Source organism: Carcharhinus amblyrhynchos, chromosome 7 (genome assembly GCF_965287045.1).
Source record: "Carcharhinus amblyrhynchos chromosome 7, sCarAmb.v2.hapA, whole genome shotgun sequence".
NCBI classification, from domain to species: Eukaryota; Metazoa; Chordata; class Chondrichthyes; order Carcharhiniformes; family Carcharhinidae; genus Carcharhinus; species Carcharhinus amblyrhynchos.
Window position 1 is genome coordinate 89,348,413 of NC_137330.1, and position 18,477 is coordinate 89,366,889.

General features: G+C 40.8%; 1 protein-coding gene across 1 annotated transcript in view; it reads left to right on the forward strand.

Moving 5' to 3' along the window:
* Positions 1 to 18,477, forward strand: part of slc18b1 (solute carrier family 18 member B1) — a 57,424-nt gene that overhangs the window by 21,888 nt on the left and 17,059 nt on the right. Inside the window, exons 4-10 of the mRNA XM_080192759.1 lie at positions 360 to 433; positions 5,565 to 5,712; positions 10,011 to 10,167; positions 11,334 to 11,470; positions 13,332 to 13,433; positions 14,863 to 14,954; positions 17,315 to 17,410. Coding sequence (XP_080048885.1) covers positions 360 to 433; positions 5,565 to 5,712; positions 10,011 to 10,167; positions 11,334 to 11,470; positions 13,332 to 13,433; positions 14,863 to 14,954; positions 17,315 to 17,410 — 806 coding nt within the window. The remainder of the gene's footprint in view (positions 1 to 359; positions 434 to 5,564; positions 5,713 to 10,010; positions 10,168 to 11,333; positions 11,471 to 13,331; positions 13,434 to 14,862; positions 14,955 to 17,314; positions 17,411 to 18,477) is intronic.

The window sequence follows — 18,477 nt, forward strand, 5'->3', positions numbered from 1 at the left end:
TAATCAAACTGCGTTAATGCAGATTAAAACAAACACTCCAGCAATTAGGATAAATTGTGCTTCTACAGTATCAACATAAAGGTTGCCGGTTACAGACAAAGCAATACCTAGTAAATAGAAGTGACTTCTTAAAATTTTGCACAAAACACATGACACAAGTTACATTCCTTAAAGCCAGAGTATCATCAGAGTGTGGATATTTTAAATGTTGGGTCTCTACTATGTTTTTGTCTTGTATTATAGCTCTGCACAATTGGTTTAAAGCTACTTATGATGTTATTATTTGTGTGTATCCCATATAGCGTGATGAGATGGTGTTTTCTTGACTATTTAAAATGTTTGTTGCTTCTGTTTTTCAGATTGTGCAAATTGGAGCCAAGTTCATGTTTCTGACAGGGCTGTCTGTTTCTGGCTGGTGTACAATTCTTTTTGGGTAAATTATCCATTAGAATTTAGTTGTTTTAATTGCAGTCTTATGCCATTGAATGTGCAAGTTGAGATTCAGATTGTGGTGGTTTTCCATCCGTGTGCAAGGGCAGCATGGACAAGTTGGGCTGAAGGACCTATTTTTATGCTGTAAACCTCTATGTCTTTATGACTCTGTGCTGTTGTTGGACTGGGGTATTCACAGTAAGAAGCGTCACATCACCAGGTTAAAGTCCAACAGGTTTATTTGGTATCACGAGCTTTAGGAGCACTGTTCCTTCACCTGAATGCTTTGAAAGCTCGTGATACCAAATGAATCTGTTGGACTTTAACTTGTGTTGTGAGACTTCTTACGTACCTCAGTGAGTACTTCTTCCACCTCAATCCACATAACCGCACCAATGAGTGTATCCAATTTTTATGCACATTCATGCCTACTTTTTACAAGACCAAAGGGCACTTGACCTTTCCCAAAGCTGTTCCTGGACATATCCAAAATGGTCTCTTACTTCTCTGTAGAGTTCCAATAACTTTAGACCCTCTCCTGAAAAGTGTAAGGCCCATGAGTCGTATTTTAGAAATGTGGGTATCGACAATCATATGTGACTGAAAGACAGCTGCAACTTTTAAATGTGCTGCTGCCCCATTGAACCACTGCTGTGTAAGCTGCAACCCAATCTCTTCCACCCCAGCCCCCTTGGCGAAAATGATGGGTGCTGGGTTTGGGGGCGGGACTTCAAGAATCGGGGCCTTGGTGCCATTTTGGCTAAGCTGGAGATCCCCTCTGCCCCTGCAAAAATTCAGGGACATGCCTTTTCTTCACATGCAAAAAGGGAAATTGTTTTTCTCTCACAGGGTATTAGTGTGCAGCTAGACAAGAATTGACTTGTTTTCTAAGAAGGGTATTGATTAAGAGAAGCAGTTATGAAACACTGGATTGAATTTCTCATTCTTTAAACTAAGTGGCAGGCAGGAAATACGGTGAAATTCCCTCTGTGCAGTGGGTCATATATACATGCCAAATCTTCTGCTTTTTAGCTCAGTTTGCATTAGCAAGGAGCTATTTAGCCATTTAAATACTGTAGCTATCAAAGGAGGTCAAAAGACTAGGAATTCCGGGTGTTAGCGATGGAAAGATGGTAGGACAGGAGGGTCTGAATGACATTATTGTTACTAGAGAGGCAGTGCTCGACAGACTGGAGGGACTGATTGTGGACAAGTCCCCAGGACCGGATGGAATGCATCCAAGGGTTCTGAAAGAAATGGCGGAGGTGATAGTGGATGCCTTGGTGGTTATTTTCCAAACGTCGCTGGATTCCGGGGAAGTGCCAGAAGATTGGAAAGCGGCTAATGTTACGCCGTTGTTTAAGAAGGGTGGCAGGCAAAAGGCAGGAAATTATAGGCCAGTTAGTTTAACGTCTGTTGTAGGTAAAATGTTAGAATCCGTCATCAAGGAGGAAATAGCGAGGCATCTTGAGGGGAATTGCTTGATAGAGCTGACGCAGCACGGTTTCGTTAAGGGGAAGTCGTGTCTGACAAATTTATTGGAGTTCTATGAGGATGTGTCTAGGGCGGTGGATAGAGGAGAGCCGGTGGTTGTGGTCTTTCTTGATTTTCAGAAGGCGTTTGACAAGGTACCTCACAAGAGGTTATTGCAGAAGGTAAGGGGGCATGGAGTTGGGGGTAGGGTGTTAGCGTGGATAGAGGATTGGTTGTCAAATAGGAGGCCCCAGGAGTCGGTGCTGGGGCCTCAGCTATTTACCATTTATATAGATGATCTGGAGGAGGGAACCAAGTGTATGGTGTCGAAATTTGCTGAGTGGAGTGCCCCAGGGGTCGGTGCTGGGGCCTCAGCTATTTACCATTTATATAGATGATCTGGAGGAGGGAACCAAGTGTATGGTGTCGAAATTTGCTGATGACACCAAGATTGGTGGAACGGCAAATTGCGCGGAGGGTGTGGAGAGTCTGCAGAAGGATCTAGATAGGCTGGGCGAATGGGCCAGGAACTGGCAAATGGAATTTAATGTTGGCAAGTGCGAGGTGGTCCACTTTGGTAGGAAGGACTATTACTTACGTGGCAAAAACTGCAGCAGGCGACGGTGCAGAGGGACCTCGGGGTCGTTGTGCATGAGTCGCAAAAACCCAGCCAGCAGATGGTCAGGAAGGCTAATGGGATGCTGGCCTTCATAGCGAGGGGGATTGAATTTAAAGTAGGGAGGTGTTGCTGCAGCTGTATAGGGCACTGGTGAGGCCGCAGCTGGAGTACTGTGTGCAGTTTTGGTCGCCGCACTTACGCAAGGATATTTTGGCCTTGGAGGGAGTGCAGAGGAGGTTTACTAGGCTGATGCCGGAGTTGAGGGGGTTGAGCTTTGAGGAGAGGCTGAATAAACTAGGCTTGTACTCGTTAGAGTTTAGAAGAATGAGGGGAGATCTCATTGAAACATATAAGATGATGAATGGGATGGATAGGATAGAGGTGGAGAGACTCTTCCCGCTCAGAAAGGACAGTAGGACAAGGGGGCACAGCCTCAAGATAAAGGGGGGGCGGTTTAGAACGGAGTTGAGGAGGAACTTCTTCACTCAAAGGGTGGTGAATCTCTGGAATTCTCTGCCCGTTGAAGTGGTGGAGTCTGCCTCGCTAAATATTTTTAAGATGCGGGTTGATGGGTTTTTGATAAACGAGGGGATTAAGGGTTATGGGGAGAGGGCAGGGAAGTGGAACTGAGCCACGACAGATCAGCCATGATCTTATTGAATGGTGGGGCAGGCTCGAAGGGCTAGATGGCCTACTCCTGCTCCTATTTCTTATGTTCTTATGAATTCTGTGGTGAGTAACTCGCCTGACCCGCACCCCCCCAAGACCTTTCCATCATCTTCAGGGCACAAGTCTGGAGTGTAATGGAATGCTGTTCATATGCCTAGATGAGTGCATTTTCAACAACATCTTCAAGAAGCTCAACAGCATCAAGGACAAAGCAACCTTCTTAATTGTTACCCCTTCAACGTGGACAAATAGGAGCAGCCATGTATACCATCCACAAGATGCACTGCAAGAACTCACCAAGGTTCCTTAGGTAGCACCTTCCAAAACTGTGACCACTGTCATCTGGTAGGACAAGAGGAGCACCTGGGAAACCACTACCTGGAAGTTTCTGTCCAAATCACTTGCCATCTTGACTTGGAAATATATCACCTTCCTTCACTGTTACTGGATCAAAATTGCAATTCCCTTCCTAACAGCATTGTGGGTGTAACTACATCTCAGAGACTGTAGCTGTTCAAGAAGACAGCTCCCACCACCTCCTGAATGGCAACTACGAATGGGCAATAAATATTGGCCTAGCCAGCGATGCCCATTTGCCAAAAACACACCCCTACTTTGCATGGCAAAATTGTGCAGGGGGTAGCAAATAACAATGATGCAGGACAGCCTGTGTGCTGAATATTGGACAGCCCCAAAAATTGGAAACATTTTTAGGAGTCCAATAGTTGTAGCATTTAAGTGTTAATATTTAATGACAATTTTATATTGTTCAAGATTAATGGCAATTACATTATTAATCAGGTAATGGATATCTGTACACCTATAAATGTGGATAGCTGAGACAGTGGAGTTTGGAGTAGTGTTGACTATGAAATAAGTCAACAAATTCTCTCTCGCAAAGAAATTAGCTGTGTCTTAGTTTTAACTTTACCAGCCGTCATGATTCTGATTAACATTAAGAAACTTGTGGCAGAATATGTCACTTTGTATCTCTCCTCAGATACACTCTATGGCTGACAAACTGGTGTCATTACCCATGTCTTCTGAGCTACCCTTTGTCACTGAAGATCCAACCCTCTAAATGCTGTTTTTCCTCAAAGATCTCTGGGACCCACGAGTGACTCAAAATGTAAGAGTCATGGGAGCACTATGTGCTCTCTACTTACCACGTAGACACTATCCTTAATGGTAAAAACTGGGCAGCATGGACAAGATAGGCTGAAGGGCCTATTCCATGCTATAAACCTCTATGACTCTATCTCCATGTATGAGCTGTGCCATCTTGGTCATGCCAAATGTCTTAGTGGAACTTGCCCCTCCCTAAGAGCATAAGGGACTTCCTGGAGTTTGCTGACAGCATCATTAAAGGAGAGAGGATAGATTAACTTATTTGATGTAGACTCTTCATTGTTGAAGTAAACTAATTTCAAACTTTGACAAAGATTATTTGTCAATTAACAATATCAACTTATATTTATACAGTGACTATAATGTAACTAAACATCCTAAGGCTGAGGAGCATTACAAAATAAAATTTGACACTAAGCGGCAGAGGGCAACATTAGGCAGATATAGCCAAAAACTTGATAAGAGAAGTAGGTTTTCAGAGATGGCAAGGTTTACATAGAGACTGGGGCCCAGGTAGCTGAAGGTACATCCCCCAATGGTGGGGCAATTAAACTCAGGGATGCTTAAGATCAGAAATAGACCAGTGCAGACATCTTTGTGGGCTGTGAGACAAGAGGAGATTAGAGATAGGAAGGGGTAAAGCCATGGAGGCATTTGAAAATAAGAGTGAGAGTTTTAAAATTGAGAAGTTGCCTTAACCAGGTACCAGTGGAAGTCAGTAAACAGAGGGCTAATGGGTGCAAGTAAGGACACAGACAGCAGAATTTTAAATTACCTTGGGTTTGTAGGGGTTGAATGTGGGAAGTTCGCATACTGAAATGTCCAAGGAACATTCAGGGTGTGCTTTGGAAGAGCCAAGTCTGGAAGTAACAAACGCATGGATGAGGATTACAACAGTAGATGCGTTGAGTCAAAGATAGAGTCAGGTGATACTGAAATGGAAATGGGCAATCTTAGTGATGGCACGAATATGTGGTTGGAAGGTTGAAAACCATCTCCGCCTTGGATAGTTAGCTGGGGGGAAGGCTGGAGTCAGTAACTAGGGAACAGACTTTGTGGTGGGGACTGAAGAGGGTTTTGGTGTTCCCAGTATTTAGTTAAAGAAAGTAATTGTTCATCTAGTAATGGATATCGGTCAAACAATCTGATAGTTTAGCCTGGTATTGGTGAGGAAGAATTGAGATTAAACAAGACAGGAGAAAAAGTATTGTACTCCTTTTCTGATTTTATTTTCTATTCTCAGCATACTGGATAAAGTTCCAGATGGACCCATATTCATCACTCTGTGTTTCATCATAAGATCAATGGATGCAATGGGGTTTTCTGCAAGCATTACTTCCTCGTTTTCGATCCTTGCAACAGCTTTTCCAAACAATGTCGCCACAATAATGGTAATAGCAAATTTAAGTCTTTCATTAATGTATAATCTGTTGATCGCATTAAAGCTTTAAAAGGAAATTTATATATGCATTTGTATATATAGATACTTTGGGAATGTCTTATCACGATATCAATTTGTTCTACAAATTTTATCTTTTATTCCATTCACATTCTCCAACCTCCCTGCAACTGCAAAAGTCACACCATGTGAAGCTGAATAGCCGAACTATTATAATGTGATTGCAGAGTCTGGCTGCTGGTTTTCCACAAATCAAATTTCAAAATGCTCCCTTTTTCAATATACATTCAGTAAAACAAATTGCTTAATGTCCAAAGTAAGGGTTTGAAGAGAATGTAAATATTGAAAACTTACATATTTCAGCATAATGTTATTGAATTATTCACTGAGGCATAGCTGGAGCACTTTGCTGATGTCTGCACTATTTTATCTCATGGTGATAAATATTCATTTTATTATTGTAGCTGTTTGTGTTGTACAGTTTAATACTTTTAATATTGAAATGATTTTTCACAGTTCTGCCTAAGAAGCATCAATAAAACATGTGCCCCTTATGAATGAATTTACATAAGAACATAAGAAATAGGAGCAGGAGTAGGTCATCTAGCCCTTCAAGCCTGCCCCGCCATTCAATAAGATCATGGCTGATCTGTCGTGGCTCAGTTCCACATTCCCGCCCTCTCCCCATAACCCTTAATCCCCTCTCTTATCAAGAACCCATCAACCCGCGTCTTAAAAATATTTAGTGAGGTAGCCTCCACCACTTCAACGGGCAGAGAATTCCAGAGATTCACCACCCTTTGAGAGAAGAAGTTCCTCCTCAACTCTGTTCTAAACCGCCCCCCCCTTTATCTTGAGGCTGTGCCCCCTAGTCCTACTGTGCTTTCTGAGCGGGAAGAGTCTCTCCACCTCTATCCTATCTATCCCATTCATCATCTTATACGTCTCAATGAGATCTCCTCTCATTCTTCTAAACTCTAACGAGTACAAGCCTAGTTTATTCAGCCTCTCCTCACAGCTCAACCCTCTCAACTCTGGCATCAGCCTAGTAAACCTCCTCTGCACTCCCTCCAAGGCCAAAACATCCCTGCGTAAGTACGGCGCCCAAAACTGCCCACAGTACTCCAGCTGCGGCCTCACCAGTGCCCTATACAGCCGCAGCAAGACCTCCCTACTTTTATATTCAATCCCCCTCGCTATGAAGGCCAGCATCCCATTCGCCTTCCTGACCACCTGCTGCACCTGCAAGCTGGGATTTTGCGACTCATGCACAAGGACCCCAAGGTCCCTCTGCACCGTCACCTGCTGCAGTTTTTCGCCACGTAAGTAATAATCCTTCTTACCATTATTCCTACCAAAGTGGACCACCTCGCACTTGCCAACATTAAATTCCATTTGCCATTTCCTGGCCCATTCGCCCAGCCTATCTAGATCCTTCTGCAGACTCTCCACACCCTCCGCACAATTTGCCGTTCCACCAATCTTGGTGTCATCAGCAAATTTCGACACCCTACACTCGGTTCCCTCCTCCAGATCATCTATATAAATGGTAAATAGCTGAGGCCCCAGCACCGACCCCTGGGGCACTCCACTAGTCACCATCCGCCAATTCGAATAGCACCCATTGACCCCCACTCTCTGCCTCCTATTTGACAACAATCCTCTATCCACGCTAACACCCTAAACCCAACTCCATGTCCCCTGACCTTCTGCAATAACCTCTTGTGAGGTACCTTGTCAAACGCCTTCTGAAAATCAAGAAAGACCACATCCACCGGCTCTCCTCTATCCACCGCCCTAGACACATCCTCATAGAACTCCAGTAAATTTGTCAGACACGACTTCCCTTTAACGAAACCGTGCTGCGTCAGCTCTATCAAGCAATTCCTCTCAAGATGCCTCGCTATTTCCTCCTTGATGACGGATTCTAACATTTTACCTACAACAGACGTTAAACTAACCGGCCTATAATTCCCTGCCTTTTGCCTGGCACCCTTCTTAAACAACGGCGTAACATTAGCCGCTTTCCAATCTTCTGGCACTTCCCCGGAATCCAGCGACGTTTGGAAAATAACCACCAAGGCATCCACTATCACCTCCGCCATTTCTTTCAGAACCCTCGGATGCATTCCATCCGGTCCTGGCGACTTGTCCACAATCAGCCCCCCCCCCCCCAGTCTGTCGAGCACCGCCTCTCTCGTAACAGTAATATCGTTAAGATCCTCCAGTCCTACCACCTTTCCATCTCTAACACCAAGCAAATTATTCACGTCCTCCTCCGTGAAGACAGAAACAAAAAAGTTATTCAGGACCTCAGCCATATCCCCATCCCCTACCACTAAGTCCCCCTTCTCATCCTCTAAGGGACCAACGTTCACCCTAGCCAGCCTCTTCCTTTTTATATATTTATAAAAACTCTTGCTATCCTTTTTTATATTAAGCGCTAGCCCAGCTTCATAGTTTCTCCTACCCTTCTTTATCAACTTCTTTGTCAATCTTTGTTGACCTTTAAACCTCTCCCATTCCTCTTCTCGCCCACTACTCTTAGCTACTCTAAATGCCTCTGCTTTTAATTTAACACTTTCCTTCACCTCCTTCGTTATCCACGACTTATTATCTCTCCTCCTACTGTCCTTTTTGACCATCGGAATAAATTTCCGCTGAGCACCAAGAAAGATCTCCTTAAAGATCCTCCACTGCTCTTCAGCAGACCTACCTTCCAACGCACTCCCCCAGTCCACATTCGCCAATTCTTCTCTCATCCTACCATACTCGCCTCTGTTCAAACAAAGGACGCGCGTCCGGGAACCCACTTTCTCCTCCTCCATCTGCACCAGAAACTCCACCATACAATGATCACTCTCCCCAAGAGGATCCTTCACTGCAAGGTCGCTAATTCTACCCGCCTCATTACATAACACCAGATCCAAGATAGCTCGCTCCCTCGTCGGCTCCAACACACACTGTTCCAGGAAACTATCCCAGCAGCATTCCAAGAACATTTGAATGTAATTGATAAAACATTTTGCAAACATACAGAAGAAATTACAACATTTGAACTGGTTCCTTCTGGACTTTATGAATCTCTCAAATCTCTGCCTTTTGCTTGTTAGTCACATGTTTACTCAGCTTTGGTTCAACTAACTATCCAGTGCCACCTCTATATGCTATTCCCTAATCAGTAATTCAATTTCTCTGTAATTCATGTCTTAATAGGTTTGAATTTTATGGGGAGCAGGTGGCGTAGGAGTAATGCTGTGGGTGGGTTCAAATTCCACCACCACAGATTTGACCTCAATAATATCCTCGTGTTAAATGATATTGTTATCTAAAGATAACAATGAAACCATTGTCAATTGTCATAAAAACTGATGTGGTTCACTAATGTCCTTTAGGGAAGAAAATCTGCCATCCTTATCTGGTCTGGCCTACTTGTGACTCCAGATCCACAGTAATGTGGTTGACACTTCTGAAATGTCCTTGCAAGCTGTTGAAAAGCAATTGGGAATAGGCAATAGATATGGCCAAGCCAGCGATGCCCACATCCCATGAATGAATTTTAAATATGTTAAACTTGCATACTGAAATTCTAGCTATGCTAAGGGCTAATGATTCAAAATACCACATGGTTATCGTGATTCTCACTCTACCAGCACTCCTGTTTTTTTTCACTTAAAAGGTATAGTTTTACTGACATTTGGGGATTTAAATGATTAATGTATAGGAAAGCAATGTAATAGGTTTAGAAATGACTTGGGCAACACATTTTCTTAAAGCACCAGGGTCTCAAAATTTGGCACCCCTGGTGGTGAGGGAACAGAGTTTGTGGTGGATTAAAATTGGTGACTTCCATCTTCCCAATATCATCAACGGTACTTGATTTATGCTCCTGAACTAATCTCAGCAAAGGCGTCAACAGGACATGTGGCTACAAGACTATAGTTCAGAAAAATGTCAATTAACCAGTTTTTGTCCCTGATTTTTATCCAGCAATTTCTCCACCCTGTAGCAGAAGTGGCGGAATGTCAAAGAAGGACAAGATTTGGCTCCGTTGTGATAATCCTATCAGCAACTTGCTTATCAATGCTTAATGAATGAATAATACCTATTAGTTTACATATTGAAAGTCAGTGGAATATACCTTGCAATTTGGGAGAGGAGAGGAGAAATTTGGAAGGGAAAATCTTATTGAAGCTTACTATACTTTGTAACAAAATAGCAAATGTAACTTTTTAGTGTTTTATATTTCTAGCAAACAAAATCACTAACACAAACTACAATTTTTCTTAGGGACTTCTGGAAGTATTCAGTGGGCTTGGCCTAATATTGGGTCCGCCTATTGGAGGGTTTTTGTACCAAACTTTTGGATATGAAGTTCCTTTTATTGCACTAGGATGTATCATTCTTTTAATGGTACCTTTGAATATGTGTGTTTTACCAACTTATGGTAAGGCTCTGCATTTTTACTTTACTGTGTAAATATAGTTAACTTCTGTTGGGATGGCTTACATAGGCAAATATTTTAAATTTTAAACAATTGTGTTTAATTCCTTGCAAATTCTAAGATTATATGAATAATCAATAAATAAACCAAACAAGAGAAAATATGAATCCACTTGGAATTGTTATAATGTGAAAGTATAATGCAAATGCATAATTGATAAGTGTTCACCAGGCTTTGTGAAAAGTAAAGCAAATTGAAGATCAAAAACTTAGCACCTTAGCAAATTAAGTTCAAATGCATTCATGTTTATAATTGCCATTCATTGAATAAGAGTAGGTCAAGGGATAATTGATTAAACTTTTTTTGATAGCCTTTTTAACAATGACAGCAATTTGAAAGGGAAATAAATGGTTATGTTCTGTATAAATAGATGCTTGTAATAATAAGTAGAAAAAGTTAAGATGTTCTACAATCACCAGCACTGTAAAATATTTGTATAGTTGTAGGTGGTATAATAAAAAATTCTGTGGAAAATATTTTAATCAATGCTGCTGAAAAACTTTTTTTTTTGTTGAAGCTTTTCATATTGCACCCATCAGGACAATTCATTCACATTAGTGTTTTGTGAAACAACAAATTTGTACTTTTTTTAAGAAGAGAACACTAATTAGTTGGTAAGTGAACTCTGGTTGAGACATTTCCATGGTGAATGTACCAGTTGATCATGACTGACAGGTAACTGTCAATCATTATTTGAAATTTAAATCAAGCAGTTTAACTCTCATCAAAGCATTGCTGTGAGGAACAAACCAGCAAACAGCTGTTTAGCTGAAATAGGCACAATGTGTGTACATGTTCTTTTGTCTGCAAAACCATCTTTTGGTGCAGTGCCAGTATCTGTGGTTTCCATAAGTAGAATATTGGTCAATAGCACTATCAATTGAGCATGTAGACACAGCATTGCTATTGATATGCAAATATTGCATGTTGTTGCAAATGTGAAAGAATCCTTCACCATGTATCTGGAAAACTTGTTCAAAACAACTTTGCCAGCTCATGTTGTGTAGAACTAGTCATGGGTAAGATAGGGCCTAAAGGAAAGGGATATCAAAAAATGTTCAAGATCTGTACTAACAAACGGCTATGTAATTAATGTTTTTGATTTTCAGAAGGAATAGCCAGCAAAGAATCATTCTGGAAGCTACTAACAATTCCCAAAATAGCTTTAGTGTGCATGCTTATATGTTCTATAAGTTCTTGCATAGGCTTTTTGGACCCCACCATGTCACTGTTTGTGACTGAGAAGGTAAGAATTCCTGTCTGAATCTTTTTATGTTTGTTTCCTTAAGTTCAGGAAATCCCACTGGTGATTTAACCCCTTCCTAATAGCGCAGTGGACTTTGGCAATTACAGAAGTGTCTCATCACCACTTTCTCCAGGGCAATTAGAGATTGGAAACAAATGCTGGCCTAGATAGCATGCCTCCCATCCCTGGAAATTTACCTTCTTCCATCCCAGCCAAGTGCGCAGCTTCCCCCCCACTCCATTCCGCAGCGATCACTAGTTGCAAAGTGCCCAGTGGACATTGCCAGGGTGCCAGGCTGGCACTTCCAGTATCCCAGGCTGGCACTGCCCCCCAACCACCTGGTAGGCCTCAGTGGCCCTCAGTCTACTAGCGAGGCCACCACATCGCATCCCCGTTGATGGGGACCATACGTGATCCTTGCTGGTAAGGACATTCACTGGTGAGGCCGTTAAGGCAGGTGAGCCTGGACAATAGCATTCTGGCTCACTAATAATATTTGAATCAGCATTTAAATTGATTTAAATATTATAAGCAGCCTAACCCCCTTCCTGGGCGTGAGGCTGTTCACACCAGAAATGGGGAGATGGTAAGGTTGTGAGAGACAAGAAGCCAGGCACAAGAAACCTGGTGATCTCACCTCTTGCCCCATCCATTGACCAATGTGACGAGCCAGTAAGGTTGCACCCAATCTCTGGATCCCAAGATAGTCCCTAAAACATCCAATGAGGAATTCCAGAGAAACGTATTTGCCCATGGGAAAAGAATAGAAGGAAAAATTGATGAGGTTAAATTAAGTAGGATGGATCATAAACATAGACTATTTGGGCTGAATAGCCTTTTTTCTCTGTTCGAAATTCTATGTAATGGTAGAATAGGCTCAAGGCACGGAATTACCACTCCCAAATTGAATAATTGGTGCAAGTATCATCAAAATGTAAAGGATGGATTGTCCCATTATGTTGGACAAATCTGTTTTTATCTTGTTTAATAGTATCCTTCAGTGGTTTTGTATATATTATGAGATCTCCCCCATGGCCATGTAGTTGGTCTGAATATAATAAGAAGCATTGTAGCATTCGACATGCAATGTAGTATTCTGTTAAAGCGTACGCATTGTTAGGTTCAAGAATTCACTGACACTTAATGGTAAATCATAAGAGATCCTTCAGTTGTCTGTCTATTTGTCTTATAGTCAAGATGTTACCAATCTCTCTCCTTTCGTCTTCTTCTATTGTTTTCTCTTACAGAATCATTATTGCACATTACTTCAGAGAATGCTCATTTACATTCATCAGTTAATTAAAAACACCATTTTAGATGGTCAACACTGATTAGTCTGGACCTCTGATCATGCATTGTATACAAGTTAGCTTGGTCCTTGCCAAGGTTAGCTGAGAGCTGGGAATGTGCACAACACATCTCAGCATTTTGTAACCTTGTAACATGACATGTCCCAGTAAGTTGAAACCTCAGTGGGATTTATCCAGTGAGAAAATGTTAATAAAAATGTTATATAAAAAAGTAAAATAAAACAGTGTGGGAAGCCACTATGTATATATTATGTAATTTCTGTACCTCCTCTATGTCAATTAGAGCTAATCATTTTTCAGTGATTCTCACCTAAAATAGTTATCAAACTACCTTCTCTTAAATGTACATCCAGAAATCAAGCAGAAATTATTTTCTCCTGCGGGTAGGTTTTTAAAGAATACCTAAGAGTGATACAGAGTTTAATGTGGTAACATGAACAACATATTGAAATATAAATGTTCAATATTTTGATCACTGGATTATATCCAACTGAATGTTACTTCAGTTTAAATTTGTTGAATATATATAGCCTCTTTTGTTTATTCTCCAGTTCAAGTTACAGCCTGGATATGTAGGACTAGTATTCCTAGGGTTCGCTATGTCATATGCTCTATCCTCTCCACTATTTGGATATTTAAGTGATAAAATACCAGTAAGTATGCAGTCCAGCTTGGATGTCTTTTATGTTGTTAAACTTTTATTTCCCAAATGCAGTTTCTTTATGCATCATGATAAACTTCCTCCTCTGTTCTGTTGATTTTTTGTTAGACTGCATTTAAATAAATTTGATTTTAAAATTTTGCTTTAAAGATACTGTAATCAAATCTTGAATTTAAGTCGTCTAAAATTTGCAGTCTTATTTCAAAATTTGTTTATAATATTATTTCTATAAATTAAATGAACTAGTAACTTTTGAATCTATGTTAGCAATGGTAGCACTCTTTCCACTGAGCCTAAAGATTGTGGGTTCAAATCTCACTCCAAGAATGGAGTGCAAAAATCAAGGCTGGCACACCAATAAAATACTGAGGGAATTACTGCACTGTCAGGAAAACAAAGGAGGGATTCTCTGGGCCCAAAAGCTTCCAGTGGGAATTGCGTTGGTCCAGAGAATCAGGCATCAGGCAAAAATTGTTTTGCCAAACCTGTCACGATGCTCCCAGCCCACCTATTGACAGTCCGGCCAGTAATTAATCAAATTATCTCTTCTAAATTTGATTGGCAGGCTTGAAACCTGATTCAATTTTCTCCCAGTATTCACCTCCCCAGCAGGATCTGAATTGATTGGGCTTTGGTAAAGGTCCTGACAATCGTTGGTCTGGTTTGTTGACCCCAATGGGGTCAAGGTGTTAGATTCAGTGCCCATGTGCCTCTCTGGTTTCTATGAAGGCTCAGAGTTTTTGAAATACCTTCCAATCCTTTGAAAATATTTGTTTTCATTCAATTTCTGTTCAGTCCTTTAACTCTCGCTTGATTGACAACTTAATGGTTTTGACTCAGCATGCAATCAGCTGTGTTTATTTACCTTTCTCTTTATGCTTGAATGCATCTCGAGGACCCCCCCCCCACTCCTCCCTCAATGATCCTAACTGCAATGTTTCCACAAAAGAGGAACTGAAAAGTACTTGGCTCTTTTGATGGGCTGCGGAGAGAATGCAGTCATTAGAAATCATAAAACTGCTGTAAAGGTAATCAGGTATACTGGGTTTTCAAATTGTGTACCAAGTCATAACTGCTGCTGAGCAAATTTTCTTGTTCTTGATAATGACCTCCTCCCCACAAACTGAGGTCAGTGGCAAAGCAAGTTTGGTGCATTGATCAAGTGGTGGGCATTTGAGCAGCACTACATTGGAGTTGTTTTTTATCCCATGGTTTTCAGCATTCTTTCGGTATGTGATTCTATGGCATTCAATACTGTCTTCAAATGATTTAGTGTATTGATATCGAAAATTTCACATATATGTATGGCTTTGTTCAAATCCTACTGAACATATCCTTGAATTTATAAAGAGAGAGAGAGAGAACTTGTCCTCATTGTCCCATTTTCATTTTATTGTGTTTCTCACTCCTCCAAATTCCAGAGAATCAGGAAGTGGCTAATGTTGATTGGAAGTTGGCTTATTGCTTTCAGCTTTCTTTTCTTGGGACCAGCACCCTTTTTTCATATCAAGTGGTAGGTATTTTTTGAATAGTTTTCATACGTTCCTCATTTATGGCAACAAAAGATTGTGATTTGGAATATGTTGTCTGAAAGAGCACTGGAAGCTGATCTGTTAGTAGCTTTTTAAAGGAAATTGAAAGGAAGAAAATCTCTGGGTTATGGGCAAAAGTAAAGGGGAAGGGATGAATTGGATAAGTCTTTCATAGGCCTGACGTTGGTATAGTAGGTTAAATGACCTAGTTTTACACTGGAAGATTCAATGGTTACTATAGTAATGTCTTTCAAAGTGGGTAAAATTACATATTCTGCAGCCTGATTTACATATTTGGCTGTACATTTCAATCAATCATAAAACATGCAGAAGAGGCCCATTGAGTCCACATCAACACATTAAAAACACCTGAACTCCCACCTAATTCCATCTGCCAGCACTTGGCCCATAGCCCTGAATGTTATGATGTCCCATGTGCTCATCCAGATACTTTGCAAAGAATGTGAGACATCGCGCTTCTACCACCCCCCCAGGCAGCACATTCCAGACTATCACCACCCTCTGGGTTAAAAAAAAGTTTTTCCTCACACCCCCCCCACACTCCACTAAATTTTTTTCCCTCACCTTGAATGTATGTCCTGTGTGACTGACCTTTCAACTAAGAGGAATAGCTGCTTCTTATCTGCTTGTCCTTATCTCACATAATCTTGTACCCCTCAGTCAGATTGCCCCTCGGTCTTCTCTGCTCCAATGAAAATAACCCAAGCCTATCCAACCTCTCTTCTTTACTTAAATGTTCCATCCCAGGCAGCATCCTGGCAAATCTCCTCTGCTGCCCCCACACCCCTCACCTGAGGTATCATGATCCCCAGGTTAAATTACCAGCAGTCAGTCAGATCTCCCTGTCAAAGGGAGAACAGTTTGTGGTCATCTGGGACTATGGTGATTTCCCTTATTTTACTGCCATTTTCCACTAACAGAATGCTACTATTAATGTAAAATGATGTCCTACCTAGTACACAATTAAGCGCGGTTGTGTGTGAGTTGTAGTGCTGCTGTGATGCCAATACATTGCCTGTACAGCACAATTGGTTGACTGAATCAAACAGTATATTCCTTTAGTTGTTCATTATAGGCAGAGTACTGACTATACTAAACTAGCCTGCACTTCCAAAACCTAAGGCAAACTACCTACTGTTGCATGTAGCTCCATGATTGGACAGCACTTATTGAACAATCCTGAGTACACTAATAAGCAATTTAGAAAATCTGTCGCGCTCACAACATGGCTCATTTATACTTCCTAGAAGCAAATGTACAGGGACCTATTACTTGCAAACAAAACAAACATGTTCAACCCTTGCACCTTTGTTGAATTACCTGAAATTGCCTGTTGTTTTTTCCATGGCAGCGCGATGGTCAATCTAAGTTGACTTGCTAACCAATCAGCATTCTTTTCTCCTGTAGTGTAAATTGTTGTGATCATTTGAAATTTGGCAATGAGTGCAAGACGAAAAGCTTTGGCAATGTGTGTCTCTTTCCAGCACTACTCTAATTCCCTTGCAAAAAAAGCCAATAAAGGCCTATGCACCCCAGACATACATCTCTTCCACCAGGAAGAAAATATAAAAGTCTGAGATCACGCACCAATCAACTGTTGTGAGACTTTTCGAATCATCAATCAAATCAGACCTTAGAAATCATGAAACTTTTGAATGGACTCTAGCTATGATTGTAACACTATATTCTGCACCCTCTCCTTTCCTTCTTCCCATGTACTCTATGAATGGTATGTTTTGTCTGTATAACACATAATAAACAATACTTTTCACTGTATCCCAATACATGTGACAATAATAAATCAAATCAATATACCATTTAACTTTTAAATTGCCTTCTGTTCCTGCTTGTTAATTTTCTGTGACTCTTAAGAACAACACCCAAATCCCTCTGAATATCACCCTTGCCGTATTTTCACTTTTTAAAAATTCCACTTTTCTTCTTTTCCTATCATCGTGGTTCATTTCACATTGGCTCACATGAAGCTCCATCTACCATATTCTTGCCCACTTACTTAACCTATTTATTTCTCTTTGTTTTCCCACCTATCTTTGCATCTTTGGTAAATTATTTTGTATCAAAATAATTTCAATAGCTTTCCAATCTCTGATGTAGGTATTTCATCTACAAACTACCAGAAGGCCACCTGCACTGTTGAACAAGAATGCTTGCTCTGGGACACAGTCATCATAGATTACTGGTTTATGGGGAGAGGGGAAAGCATATATCAAAACATATTTCAGGTATTAGAAGAGTGATACTAACCCAATTGAAAAGAGAAACATTCTGAAGAATTGATCTTATTTTGTTTCCTTTGCAGCCAGCTGTGGATGTTTGTTCTGATGCTGGTGATCAGTGGGTTTTCACTCAGCTTGAGTGGCATTCCAGTTTTTCCAGAAATCATCACCAGTGCTTAGTAAGAATTTTAAAATTATATTATAATGTTATAACTTGCTTCCAGCAAATAGTTGGGTATGTTTAACTGTAACTCATGTAAGCACAAAGCAGGGATATCTGCTTTTTACAAATTTTGTAAATTAAGGAAAATATACCTGCTGCATTTGACAAGAACTATACTTTGTCTCCCCGTCTCTGCAGCTTGGTTTTCATTTAAATCCTTCAGATAGACAGCAGCTCTCAAATCTCCAAGTCAAGAGATTTTAGAACTGTTTGAAGACCAACTTCATGACTTACTAATAGCACAAGCAGTAATTACACTAATATTTGCATTCAATAATTGTTACAAGTCCTTAAGTAGAAAATTATATACATAGCTGAAGTTTAATGTAGACATCTACACTTCTGGCTTTAAGAGCTGTTGAAATCTCAACTTCCAAGTGTGACTTTAACACAAGCACACAAGATGCTTAATCGACAGATTGTCTTTTTTTACTTGCTGGCAAGAGGGTTGGTTCTCGGCACAATGGGTCGAGACACCACTCCAATGGACAAAGAAAATCATCCTGTTTTATATAATTCTGCAGCTCTCAGTCAGTTGGACACAATCAAATCAAAAGTGTTACAAATGTCATACTTTATGTACTGATCCAATTGAACCACCCTCATCTATGAGATCATGATATCTTGTAGGGATATTCCAATGTATCATCCCTAAGCCTGTCCTCTTATCTCTTAATAAGAAGTCTCACAACACCAGGCCCAAGTCCAATCAGTCTACCAGGTAGGCTGGTTGGACTTTAACCTGGTGTTATGAGACTTCTTACTGTGTTTACCCGAGTCCAATGCCAGCATCTCCTCCTCTTATCTCTTAGTCAGACATTATTGCTCTATTTTTGCTAGCGGCCTGACAAAGCATCTTCACTAAAACAGACTCCTTTAATTGATAAGGGGTGCCTACAAAAGCCATTAGTATTTTATGGCCTTTTGAGTGAAATTAACTAAATTGCTAAGGGATGTGGTCAACTCATCTTCCCTTCAGGATATTTCCCAATTATAGCTCTGATAAGTTTTGTTTATTGCCAA